The sequence below is a fragment of the Crocuta crocuta genome, unplaced genomic scaffold, assembly GCF_008692635.1.
Source record: "Crocuta crocuta isolate KB4526 unplaced genomic scaffold, BGI_CrCroc_1.0 scaffold486, whole genome shotgun sequence".
NCBI lineage: Eukaryota > Metazoa > Chordata > Mammalia > Carnivora > Hyaenidae > Crocuta > Crocuta crocuta.
In genome coordinates, this window is record NW_027529794.1 from 22756 (window position 1) to 36726 (window position 13971).

General features: G+C 44.1%; 1 protein-coding gene across 2 annotated transcripts; it reads right to left on the reverse strand.

Annotated features, from left to right (window-relative positions):
• Positions 1–2257: 2257 nt before the first annotated feature.
• On the reverse strand, positions 2258–6187 carry LOC144230747 (melanoma-associated antigen B3-like). Of its 2 annotated transcripts, none has more exons than XM_077763080.1 (2): positions 6126–6187; positions 2258–3533 (listed from the first exon to the last, which is right to left on the reverse strand). In XM_077763080.1, exon 2 carries the CDS (start codon positions 3502–3504, stop codon positions 2500–2502), a length of 1005 nt encoding a protein of 334 aa, XP_077619206.1. In that variant the 5' UTR covers positions 3505–3533; positions 6126–6187; the 3' UTR covers positions 2258–2499. The 2 variants fall into 2 exon arrangements, with proteins under 2 accessions (XP_077619206.1, XP_077619205.1); XM_077763079.1 differs by having other exon boundaries at positions 6065–6170.
• Between the last annotated feature and the right edge of the window lie 7784 nt (positions 6188–13971).

Genomic DNA, 13971 nt, shown 5'->3' on the forward strand with positions numbered 1-13971 from the left:
GATCTTAAACCTATTGCAAACCATTCAGAGACTGAGTCCCTGTCCCAGGAGTGAGGTGAGACAGGAAGTGGTGGCACAAGGCAGAGACCCTAGAACAGATGTGCTGTCAAAGAAAAAAAAAAAAAACACATCTGAACCCATTTCTTTAGCAACCACACTTAGCGTTTTATTTAAGTTCTGTTTGAATGGATGTAACTTTCTCTATGGGAGGGGTCGTCCAAAATGATTTTGTGAGCCCCTCCCTGATCTTTGAGGCTGTCTGACTTTGAATAGATGACCCTATTGTCACTGAATATTATCTCTTTGTCTCCCTTACTCACACTTCTCAATTATTATGGTATGGTAATTGCTCCGGTTATACATTCCAGTCCAGTATCTTGGGCACAGAGTCCTTTTTAGTACCTAAGATACTTTTTGTTGTAGTGAGAAAAAAGGGGAATTAAGGGTCACAAAGTCAGCCTCAGGCTAGGAGGAGTGGAAGTGTGGGCTTCAGACTAATTCAGGCCAAGGGTCTAGTTCCAACCCTGTCACTTAGCAGCTATGTGAAATTGGGCAGTGATACCAGACTCTGTGGAGGCTGTCTTTTCATCTGTGAAATGGGTTTGATAAGCTTTGTCTTGGGGACTGGTAGAACGTCCATAATGCATGTGAAGGGTATGGCACATTGCGTGGCCTGTGTTGAGCTTTAAAGGATGCCAGTTCTTACTAGGATTAATTTGCCCCCTGGAGTTTCAACCCACTACAATGATAAATCTCAATAAATCATTTTTAATCCAGCGGATGTCGGAAACTATGCAGTGCTGTGGAACAAAGACAACTCTATCAGACAAAATTGTGCTTACCAGGGAACACTAAGTAATATCTCCCCCATTAAAGTATGCCATTCAATGTTGGCATAAAGTAGACTTCCTTATAGATGCAACACAGAGCTCTTGAAATATGTTTCAAGGCCCCAAAACTTACCTTCCTCTCAGCTGCCCTTTTTAAGTTTATTTATTTATTTTGAGAGGAGTAGAGAGAGAGAAACAGACAGAGAGAATCCCAAGCAGGCTCTACCCTGTTAGCCCAAAGCACATTGCAGGGCTCGAACCCACAAAACCCATGAGATCATGACCTGAGCCAAAACCGAGTTGGAAGCTTAACCAACTGAGCCACCAGGTGCCCCTCAGCTGCCCTTCTTTCTAAACCACCCTGGCTTTCATTCATTCACCCACCAACAAGAATCTAGACCTTGCCTGGAGTTTGCCAAATGCCATATAAGGTAACCCAGTGTGAGTGAGATTTTAGTGGAGTGTGTTCTGGCTCCCCAAACCCAGGGCAAAGTGTGCGAGTCCAGGGGATTCTGGGCATCCATGACAATACTCTTCGTTCTCAGAAACTCTGGGGAAATGCTGTGAATAAAACATCAAATCTTCACACTGCATTCACCCGCACTGGCACAAGAGCGCAGGACACACTTGATGGCTGCCCAGGGTGACCTCCCTCTGGTTTCCACACAACCCCGAAGTAACTGTTAAGGGCAGTTTGCCATCCTGGGCTTAGTCTTTCCATTCCGAAGCCCACCACGGGAGGGTCTGGGCCCTCTCCCTAGGATCACAGCCTCCTGGAGTCCTGCATGCAGCTAACTTAGAATTACCTCCCACCAAGGGACCTGCAGTCTCTGAAGAGCCAGCACAGCCTTGCTTCAGGCACTGGCACTTAACTGTTCTCATCTGGAACCACCTCTCTCCCATTTTCTCCCATCTTATCATGTGTCCTTTGGGTCTGAGAGTGCCTATCACTATTCTTCCTTATGTGATAGATGCTTCTCACCTCTATGATTTCATGGTCAGTGTCTTGATCCTTTTGTCAGCTCTCTCAGGGCTGACATGAAGCCTTTTAAGAGCAGATGCTCCATCAGTGTATGGGGAATAAATGAGCCTGTGAGCAGTGAGTTTCATTCATTAAAGTGTGATTCTACGTACTTCAAGCACAAGTTGTTATTTAAAATTTTATAAAACACAGAGCAAAAGGAATTAAGAAGCCAAATACAGACCATCTTACTCTCCTCCTCCATTTCTTGATTCCATACATTTTACTGCTTAAGTTTTTTACATTTTCAAGGAAATACATATTTTAGTGCCATGTTACTTTGTACCAGAACACTAAATAAAATGGAAATTTTCCCAGTCTGTTTTATGAAACAGCAACACTCTAACTCTTAAACTGATAAACAGCAATAAGTGAGACCAATAAAATTCATAAATTTAGACTATAGTGCTAGATAAGATTTCATTTCAAAGTAGTAACATTTGAAAAGTAGCAAAAACTCAAAACCCTGATAAGTCTCCAAATTAGCCAGACAGAACAGGAGCACAGAGGGATTATACACTGTGTTCCCTCACTCACACCCAGGCCTCCACTGCTTAGAACAGTGACTGCTCTCTTCAGTCACAAGATGAAGAATCAGCCTCGATTTCACTAGGTGTGGGGGGAGCTGCTGGACGTTTCCTGGAACATTCACGGGCTGGAGCCGTCGGTCTCAGCCTGCAGTGCGACTGTGCCTTTGGCTCTCTCTTCCTCATCTCTCAAAGCCGCTTCATACCAAGGTTGGAAGGCAGTGGGGACGGTATGATTAATCTTGGCCCAAAACTCCAGGATCTTCATCTTGCTGGTCTCGGCGTGGGCTCGGGGGCCCCACAAGAACTCACAGCGCGGAGGGTCGCTGCCAGGCACCTGGCGGTACTCCAGGTACTTAAGCTTCACCAAATCTTGGGTGATGAGCTTCCTGGGCTCCCCGAAGATGAAGTGCCTCTTCCCCGCATAGACTTTCATTTTATTCAGGAACTCCCAGATCTTCTCTTCAGCAGCACAGTTGCCCTGCAGGAAAATCACGCCCAGAAGATTCATCAGGAGGCCGGTCTTGGGAAAGCCCCAGCCACGGTGTATAGTCCCGTTGTTGGGAAGCTCCATTTTGCTGACAAGGACATAGCAATGCTTGGTAGGATCGACTTCTTTTACATCAACACCAAAAACCACCTCCAAGCTGAAAGAGGCTCTTCTGAGGATCTCAGTGAAGTGCTTTTTATACTTTTTACTGATAAACTTCAGCATATCAGCTTTCATAATGGGCCTCTTCATTCTATACATATGCATCAGGAACTGCACCAGAACACTCGCTGTTTCACTTACAGGGTCTCCTGCAGGCTGCATCATGGAGACAGGGGGCTGGGAGGACCCTTGCTTTTTCTCAATCTGGCGGTCGGCTCCTTTGTGTGATCTTATGCGAGAAGCACCTGCAGACTCAGCGGTGGTGGACAGGGCTCTCTGAGGCCTCTTGAGAGCGCTACGTGACCCAGCAGCATGATTTTTCTGAGTAAGAACCTCAAAGGGAGGAGAGGCCGAGGAGGGGACTGCTTCTTCCTTGGCCGCAGTGGCCTCAGCACCCCTCTGACGCTGGGTCCCATCTTGGGCTTGGTGGCGTTTCTCACCGGTACAGAGCTTATTCTTCTGTCCCCGAGGCATGATGACTGTGGTCAGGGACAGCAGGTGATCTGGACATGAGAGGAGAGAGGATGAGAAGGAGCACCTTCAACAGGGAGAGACCACCTTGGCTTTAACCAAGGCTGCCTCTGCAAGTCCTGTGAGGGCACTGCTCTAGGAAACTACAGGGCTCCTGTTATGACCAACCTGTCCTCTGAGAACCCTGTGGAAATCATTAAAGTGAGCCTCAGGCTGCAGCCTGCCAGCCCTGCTTGGTGCTGACTGGGGCTGAGGGCAGTGGTGGGCAGGGTCAGTCCCTGCGGAATCTCCTCTGGTCTGGAGTACAAGGATCCTCCCAGTTCACATTCAGGACTGTGGTAACAGCTTGTGGCAGGGCCTGGGCCCCCTCCTCGGTGCTGCTCTCAACTGACATCTCAAACCCAGGTCCTCATCTTCTTGAGATCTCTCAAGGGGAACGAAAGGGGTATCTCAGCCCACTACTGCCACCCACTGCTGACAGTTCTGTGGGAATCTGCTCTGGGGTCATTGGGGTCCTCAGTTCTGATTTACTGTCCTCACCTTGGCTCTAGGTAGGGCCTAGCACACCTTCCTCTGCTGATCTGATGTTTCCCCCGTCAAACAAAGGCTCTCACCAACCTGATGCCATAAAAATTAAAGCTGGGTTCACATACACTTGACTTCCACATCTGGGCTCCTCAGTGCTACTAGCAAGGGGGTGGGGGGCTCTCTGTCATCTCTTTTTTGGGGGATGAATGGTACCATCACTCTTTATTCAGGATCCTCATTCTGACTGCTGTCAAGCCCTGGGTCTCCTCCCTCTGAAGAAGTGAGGCCAGAAAGTCCAACACCCTCACCTCTCTGGGACTCTCTAGACAGAAATGAGGGGGGCTTCCTCAGCATAACAAACATTCAGGGTTTCCCCAGGGCTGAGAGAAGGGACTGAATTATTTGTTTTATTACTTATTTTTAATTTACATCCAATTTAGTTAACATATAGTATAATAATTTCAGGAACAGAATTTGGTGATTCATCCCTTACATATAACTCCCAGTACTCGTCCCAACAAGCAGCCTCCCAAATGCCCATCACCCATTTAGCCATTCCCCCCACCCACAATCCCTCCAGCAACCCTCAGATTGTTCTCTGTATTTAAGAGTCTCTTATGGTTTATCTCCCTGTTTTTATATTATTTTTGTTTCCCTTCCCTGTGTTCATCTGTTTTGTACCTTAAATTACACGAGTGAAATCATATATTTGTCTCTCTGACTTGCTTATCTTGCTTAGCATAATACACTCTAGTTCCATCCATGTTGTTGCAAATGGCAAGATTTCATTTTTTTTTTTTTTTATCAGAGGAGGGCCCGAATTTATGAGACCCACCTTTTTAGAGTTGGGGTTCCCTTTAGTCCTCCCTTAGGTCTACAGGTAGGATTTACGACTCCTGCTGCCAGCAGAAAGCAGGAGTACGGCTTTGTATCACCATCTCTACTGGGAAAACTGCCGCCAATACACTGGTAAGATGTAGGCCTCCTGCCTTAGAGCAAATCCCTCAATTCCCTGAGTGTCTAGAGGGGAAATTCAGGAACCTCCATATAGGATTACACTTGCCGGGAGCTTCCTAGAAATAAGTTATAGGGATGCTGCTTTCCCAGATTGGGGAGAGGTCCCCTCATTAGCACTCAGGGACCTCACTTTCACTGAAGTTAGGGCCTACTATCCTCCGTCTGCAAGACCCAGGCTACTCCTTTAGACAAAGGCCCTCCTTATTTCAGAGTTTCCAGGCAGAAGGTCTGACAAGTCTGCCAGGCCTTCCAGGGCCAGAGTAGCAGAGGGACCTAGTGGAATGCCCTGTGTTATGGGTCAGGACGGTCCCCTCAGTCCCTACTCAAGGTTCTCACCTTGGCTCCAGGCCAGTCCTGAGAATCCACCCTCAACTGGCCAGTGGCCTCGCCACCTCCACCCCGAGCCCATGACTTCACTTCCTGGAAACCCTGGAGCAGAAGTAAGGATAAGTCATAACCGGCCACAAGTGCTCAGGGTGTCCAAGGGCTGAAAGCAGGGGCAGGGCTCTGTGGGACCCCCGTGTACTGGAGTCGGTGATCCCTAGGTCCTGACTAAGGATCTTCACTTTGGTATCAGAGCCTGGGATTCCTCCCTCTACTAAATTCAGTTCACCAAACTCCAAATAAAACCCTTACTTCTTGGGGCTCTGGGAGACAGAGTGCGGGTGTGTGTGCATGCGTGTGTGCACGCGCATGACAGAGCGAGAGCGCGCAAGCGTGATGGTGGGTAGGGGTGGGGCGGCAGTAGTCAGGGACTACCAAATAAAACTACCCCTGCCTGGAGCCTCCCTGGACCAAAGGCAGGGGTACTGCTTTCTATGGTCAGCTCTACAGGGTAAAGATCCCCTCATGAGCTACTCAGGATGTCCCCTTGACTCTAGTTAGGGCCTAGGTTTCCTTGATCGGTGGAACCAGGGCTACTATCTTAGACTGAGACCTTCCTCCCTGAGACTTTCCAGACAAAACTCAGCCTAATGTTCCTGCCAGGACATTACATTTCCGACCCCAGGGGCAGTACCTGGTGGCGCCACCTTTGTTACAGGAAGAGAGGTTCCTTCATTTTACATTCAGGTCCTCACCTTGACTTCAAAGAACTCCTGGGAAGTAAACCATTCCTTGACAGAACAAACGCGGCCCGCACTGGTCGAGGTCCGGTGTTCCAAAGCGGAAGTTCAGACGCATCATATCCGGCCATGGCCACCTGAGGTTCTGAGCACTGACAGCAAGAATGCGATTCTATGCGATCACAGTATTCTTAAGTTAATGGTCTTTAGGTCGTCACTCAGCATCCTCACCTTGGTGTCTATCAGAGCCTGGGGCTCCTGCCCCTACTGACTCAAGTCTGCCAACCCCTAAAGCAAACCCTCACCTTTCCCAGTCCCTAGTGAAGAGTCAGGATGCCTCCTACTGACTACCTCTGCCTGGGGCCCCGTGGGCTTGAAAAGGTGGCAATGAGTCTGTGAGCCTCTTTCAGTTTGGTTATGGCCAAGACTTTGCCCTCTGCAGAAATGGGGCCCACCCTGTTAGACAAGGCTCTCTGAGACTCACCAGGCAGAAATGAGGCTTCTCAGGTGCATATCTCTACCTGAGGCCACTCAACAGTTAAGAATGGGGGCAGGGGTTGTAAAGCTCCCTCATTTGTGGGTCTAGCGATGCCCTCTTTGCTCACTCAGGGACCTGACCTTGCTCCTGGTTAGTCGTATGACTAGATCCTCCCTAACATTACGTTACTTTGCTCAGATCAAGGACTGCTCCTTCCTGAGACCTCCCAGGTGGAAGAGCGAGCCACACCAGGCCAAGGATGTGTGGGTCCTGAGAAATGGCAGAATTGAGTCTCTGTGGAATACCACTGTCCTAGAGTCGGTGGTCTCTACATTCATCATCCAGGGTCCTCAACTTGATACCTATCCAAACCAGGAGCCTCCCTCTACTGAAGTGTGGCCAATCTCCTTAGGCTAAGACTTTGACCTTGCTAAGAACTATGAGGGAATGAAAGAGGGATGCCCACCCTGACTGCCCTGGGCATTCTAGGCCTGAGAGCTGGTTCGGCAGGTCTCTGAAAGACCCTCTCTATAAGGTGGGGTGGTTCTCTCCCCAGTCTTCATTCATGGGGGTCCAGTCTCTCAAATTAAAGGATTCCTGGGAAACTATACATCCATGCAAACTTGAACAGTGTCCCTACTGCAAAGTTTGCAGGTTCTGGTCCCTTGCTTCATGTGAAATGGGGAAGCTGTGACCTAAGGCAGAGGATGCAGGACAGAGGGGGGCCATCAAAGAAAAATGACACTGATCTATCCCTCAGTAGTCAGAGTGAGCCTCTTATGTGATTTGTTTTTAATTGATTTACTTCCTAATGAGAAGGAATTGTCCAGGATGGTTTTGTGATTCCCCAATCTTGAGGTTATTTGACATTGCATATGTAGATAATCATACTGTCAACTGGACATTTTCTGCCTCTCCTCTTCGTTCATGCCTTGATTTCCTGTGGTATTCTTAACTGCTTTGGCTATGTATTCCAATCCAGTTCTTTGGACACAGAATCCTTATTTTTACCCCCTGAGATACATTTTGGAGTATTAAGGTACACAAAGATTTGCCTTAGGCAGAGAAAAGTGGAATGATCGGCATGCATTCTAGAGGAATTCAGACCAGGAGTCTAGCCCCAGCCTTGTCACTTGGTAGCCCTGTGACCTCGAGTGCATTAACAAATTCCAAGACAAAGAAATCACAATCAACCAAAATGCTGCTTAGCAATGCTAGTTATGTAATACATCCTCATTCAAGGTTATAATATACTATGTATTTGCGGGAGAGCCTTTCCCAGTTGGATACAGTTCAAAATTGTCAAAATTTTTGTCAATGACCAATATTTTCCCTAACTTCCAGCTGCCTTTCCATCTAAATCACCTTTTCACTCATTTAACCATCAGCGAAAATCTAAACCCTGCCTACAGTTTGCCAGATTATGTGCAAGATGAATTAATTGAGTAAAAGGGACCTCTTTGATAGAGTGGCCTCTGGCTCCCCCAACCCAGAGTGAAGAGTACCAGTCCAGTGGGTTCTGGACTCTCCACCTCAAAGAAGTATAACCCTTATTGCTCAGAAACTCCCTGGTGATATACACAGATGATCTAGTCTGTGCACCATGTTCAGCTGCCCTGGGCAAGAGCACAGACACCTTCCACTCCTATACCACCTGGAGATTTTCCTGGGTTTAGCCACCATCACAAAAGACATGTTAAGGACACATTTCCATTGCAGGTTTAGTCTTTCATTTCCAAGGCCCTCCATCTGAGCATCTGGGCCCGGCTCACCACTCCCACAGCCTCATCTAGCCCACCATGCAATCCTACTTAAAATTATCCCTCAATGAAGGGTTTGCAGTTTCCCAAGGTTCCACACGGCCTTGCGTGAGGACTTTGACACTGGACTGCTTTCAGCTCAAACCTGCTTCTCTCTTCAACCTCCTCCTCTTTTTTTACTTGTTCTTTAGGTCACAATGAATATATCACCATCTCTTTTTATACTATACCAGCATCCAGACTCTGAAATTCAATGGGTAGGGGCTAGAACTTATTGTTGCTGTTCTGAGTGTTGTTGTTGTTGTTATTTTTAAAGCATCCCCAGGGGGCACATGGATGGCTTAGTCCATTAAGCGTCTGACTTCAGTTCAGGTCAAGATCTCACAGCTCCTGAGTTTGAGCGCTCCATCAGGCTTTCTGCTGTCAGTGCAGAGACAGCTTTGGATTCTCTGTCTCCCTCTCTCTGCCACTCCCCTACACTTTTCTTTTTTATTTTCTTGCTTTCTTTCTTCCCTCCCTCCCTCCTTCTCTTCCTTCCTTCTCTTTCTTTCTTTCTCTCTCTCTCTCAAAAATAAACATCTGAAAACAAAAACAAATAAACAAAAGCATTCCCAGTAATAGCCTAAAGCCTTCCAAAGAGCTCATTCTCAATTAATGACTGGAAATAAGAGAGTGAGCTTGAGGTCTAGCTCATCAACATTTAATTTCTCTTTTACATACTTGAATAATCTAAACAAATCCAGGTATATACCTTTTACTTTTATAAAAAGAAACACGAGAAGGAATTAGGCAAGCCAAGAACTGACAATCTTTTCCTTATTTATACTTATTTTTTCTTTAATGATTAAATATTTACAAATGCCTACTGTATACTAGGCACTGTGCTGAGACTACAACTTCAAATAAGACAAAATCTCTCCTTCTTCAAAAACTACTGTGATGAGTATCACTAGCATACCAAAAGCTGTACACATTTAACGTATACAAGCTTGGAGATAAGTATACACCCATGAACTACCATAACAATCTATGCCATAATCATATCCATTACCTCCAACAGTGTTCTCTTGTCCTCTTTTAGTTTTTAGGAGTACAATAACAACATAACATTTACCCTCTCAGCAACTTTTTAAATATCCAGTATGACATTGTTAACTAAAGACTCTATGCTATACATTTCTAGGGCTTTTTCACCTTATAAAACCGAAACTCTACCTTTTGGCCAACACCTCTCTAATACCAGTCCTCACAGCATCTGGCAACCAGCATACTATTCAGCTTCTATCAGTTTGACTATTTTAGATTCCTTACATAATATGGATCTGTCCTTATGTGTCTGGTTTATTCCACTTAAGATAATGTCTTCCAGGTTCATCTCTTTTGTTGCAAATGGCAAGGTTTCCTTCTTTTTCAGGCTGAATAATATCCCATTGCATGCATGTGCCGTATTTCCTTTATCCATTCATCTATCAGTGAAGATTTAGGTTGCATCCGTGTCTTGGCTATTGTGAATAATGCTACAATGAACTTCAGATGGCTCTTTAAGATCTTGATTTCAATTCCTTTTGATATATACACAGAAATAGAATTGCTGGATCATTTGATAGCTCTATTTTTAATTTTTTTTTTTTTTTACAAATAGTTTATTGTCAAGTTGGTTTCCATATAACACCCAGTGCTCATCCCCACAAGTTCCCTCCTCCATGCCCAACTCCCCACTCCCCCCCCCACACCCATCNTAAGTATAGCTACTCCGGCTTTCTTTTGATTTCCTGTAGCATGATATATATTTCTCCATCCCCTTACTTTTAATCTGAAGGTATCTTCCCGTCTAAAATGATTTTGTAGATACCAAATATATGGATTTTGTTTTTTTTTAATCCATTCTGCTACTCTATGTCTTTTGATTGGAGCATTCAGCCCATTTACATTCAGTGTTATTATTGAAATATGTGGGTTTAGAGTCTTTGTATCTTTTGTAGAGTTCATGTTTGTGGTGGTGTCTCTGGTATCTTTGTTCCTTGCAACCTTTCCTTCAGAGCATCCCCCTCAGGATTTCTTGTAGGGCTGGCTTCGTGGTGACAAATTCTTTCAATTTCTGTTTATTTGGAAAGGTTTTTATCTCTCCTTCTATTTTGAATGACAGGCTTGCTGGATAGAGGATTCTTGGCTGCATATTTTTTCTGTTCATCACATTGAAGATCTCCTGCCATTCCTTTCTGGCCTGCCAAGTTTCAGTAGATAGGTCTGTCACCACTCTGATAGGTTTCCCTTTGTATGTTAGGGCCCTTTTCTCCCTAGCTACTTTCAAAATTCTCTTTGTTCTTATATTTTGCCAGTTTTACTATGATATGTTGTGCAGATGATCAATTCAAGTTACGTCTGAGGGAAGTTCTCTGTGCCTCTTGAATTTCAACGTCTACTTCCCTCTGCAGGTTGGGGAAGTTCTCTGCTATAATTTGTTCCAGGACTCCTTCAGCACCTTTCCCTCTTCCTTCCTCTTCTGGAATTCCTATGATTGGATACTGTTCCATTTGATTGTATCGCTGAGCTCTTGAACTCTTCTTTAATGTTCCTGGATCAGTTTATCTCTCTTTTTCTCAGTTTCTTCTTTTTCTATAATAGTGTCTTCTAAATCACTTATTCTCCTTTCTGCCTCTTCAATCCGTGCATTGGACGCCTCCAGTTTATTATGTATCTCATTTATCCCATTTTTTAATTCACCATAACTATTTTTAAGCTCCATAGTGTTTGTATCCATAGTTTCTCTGATGTCCTCCATGCTTTTTTCCAGCCCGGTGATTAATTTTATGATTATTGTTCTAAATCCTTGTTCAGTGATGTTGCTTCTATCTGTTTTGAGCAGTTCTCTAGCTGTCATTTCTTCCTGGAGTTTCTTTAGAGGAGAGTTCTTCCGTTTCATCATTTTGGTTAGCTTTCTATCTCTTGTTAATTTTAAAAGCTTGCTGTACACACGGCCCCCGCGAGTTCTGCTGTATTAGAGAGGGCTCTTTTGACTGTTCAGGGCCTGTCTGTTCAGGAAGTGTTCTTTGGATGGTGTCTCTTGGTTTCTCTCGTTGAGCGTTTGGTTATTTTGTTTCCCTACTGGTAGTGGTATTTTGGACTCTCCGCCATGTGTAGTTTGGCTTGTTTCTTGAGGCAGCCACACTTAGGAGGCTTCCTTCCCATTGTACTCTATTCTCTTCCCAAACTCCTGTGGCTCAGTGTCCTACGACTCCAGGCCTTCTCTGTTTGAGAGATGGGTGCAGGCGAAATGTATGGAGCTCCTCACTTCTCTGCCAGCTTACCTCCAGTCCCCTAAGATAAAAATTCAAAAAAACAACCAAACCGCCACACCTGCGGGTCAGCCTCCACCTTCGCCGCTCAGGTGCGTGTGCGCAAAGTCCGCTCGCGACGCCACGCTGGAACACCTCTATTTTTAATTTTTTGAGGAACTGCCATACTGCTCCATAATGGCTGCACCAATTTACATTCCCATCAATGGTGTTAAAGAGTTGTCCTCCCCAAATACTTGTATTTAATCAGCTTAGTCTCTACTTGGGGAGAAAACAAGACAATAAACATTTTAATTGTTGTCCTAAGAACACAATGTGAGAACTACTCTCTTAACCAATTTTGAAGTGCACAATAAAATATTGTTAAATACAGGCACAATGGTTTACAGCAGATCTCTAGAAGCTATTCATCTTGCACAACTGAAACTATACCAGTTCAACAGCTTCTTACTGTTCACTAACCCCAACCCCTGGCCACCATCACTGTACTCTGTATTTCTATGTGTATTACTATTTTGGATAACTCATATAAATGGAATCATGCAGTACTTATTCTTCTGTGATTGACTTATTTCATTTAGAATAATGTTCCCCAGATTCATCCATGTTGTCCCAAGTAACAGGATTTCCTTCATTTTTAAGGCTAAATAATATTCCACTGTATGTATACACCACATTTCCTTTATCCATTTATCTATTGACGGACATTTGGGTTGTTTCCGTATCTTGGATATTATGAATAATGGTGTAATGAACATAGAAGTGCAGGTATCTCTTTAAGATACTGATTTCATTTTCTTTGGGTATATACTCAGAAGTGGGATCACTGAATCATGTGGTAGTTCTAATTTTACTTTTCTAAGGAATCTCCAAACAGTTTCTTCATAATGGCCCTACCAATTTACATTCCCACCAACAGTGCACAAGGCCTCCCTTTTCTCCTCTCACCAACACTTGTTATTTCTTGTCTTTTTCATAGTAGCCATCCTAACAAGTAGGAGGTGATATATTATCATGGTTTTGATTTCCATTTCCCTGATGATTAATGGTAGTGAGCACCTTTCATATACCTATTGGCCATTTGTGTGTCTTCTTTGGAAAAAGATTCAGGTTCTTTAGTCATTTTTAAAACTTAGTTATTTGTTTGCTATGGAGTTGTATGAATTACTTATACAATGTAGATATTAGTCCCTTAGATATATGGCTTGCTAATACTTTCTCCCTCCCCACAGACTGCCATTTCATTTTTCCACTGCTGTATAGATGTCTTTCAGTTTGACAGAGTTCCTTCCACTTGTTCAAATTTTTGCATTTCTTGCCTATGTTTCTGTTGCCATGTTCAAAAAATCTTTGCCAAGATGAATGTCAAGGAGCTTTTTCCCTATGGTTTTTTTTCTAGGAATTTTATGGCTTTGAATCTCATTTTTAAGTCTTTAATCTATTTTTCATTAACTTTGGGGTATGACATAAGTAGCATCCAGTTTAATTCTTTTGCATATGGATATTCAGGTTTTTCAACACCTTTCCCCACTGTGTATTCTTTGGTGGCCTTGTCAAAGCTCACTTGACAATTTAAGCAAAGGTTTATTTCTGGGCTCTATTCTGTTCCAATGGTCTGTGTGTCCATTTTTATACTTGTATAACACTGTTATGATTAATAATTATGTAATATATTTCAAACTCAAGAAGTGTGATGTCTCCATCTCTGTTCCTCTTTCTCAACATTACTTTAGTATTCAGGGCTTGTGGTTTCAGATGAACTTCCAGGTTTTATTTTTCTAGTTCTGTGAAAAATCCCATTGGAATTATGATAGGCATTGCATTGAATCTGTAGATCACTTGGAGAATATTGCCATCTTAATTATATTGTCTTCTAATCCATGAATATGAACTTTTTTCTATTTAATTAGGCCTTATTTAATTTATTTCAAAAATATTTTNGGATATTTTTCATTTATTATTCTTTAATTTCTTCCATCAATGTCTTATTGTTTTCAGTGTATACATCTTTTCCTTCCTTGATTAAATTTAGTCCTATTTTTGACACTATTTTATTTTTTTATTTTGAGAGAGAGAGAGAGAGGGAGGGAGGGAGGGAGGGAGAGAGGGAGGCACAAAGAGAGTGAGAGAGTGACAGTGAGAGTGACAGACAGAGAAAGAGAGACAGAGAGACAGAGAGAGACAGAGACTGACTCTCAAATAGGCTCCAGACTCTTGCAAGGAGCCCATTGTAGGGCTGAATCCCACAACCCTAGGATCATGACCTGAGCCGAAATCAAGGGTCAGGCAGCTCAAGAGACTGAGCCACCCAGGTGCCCCAACGCTAT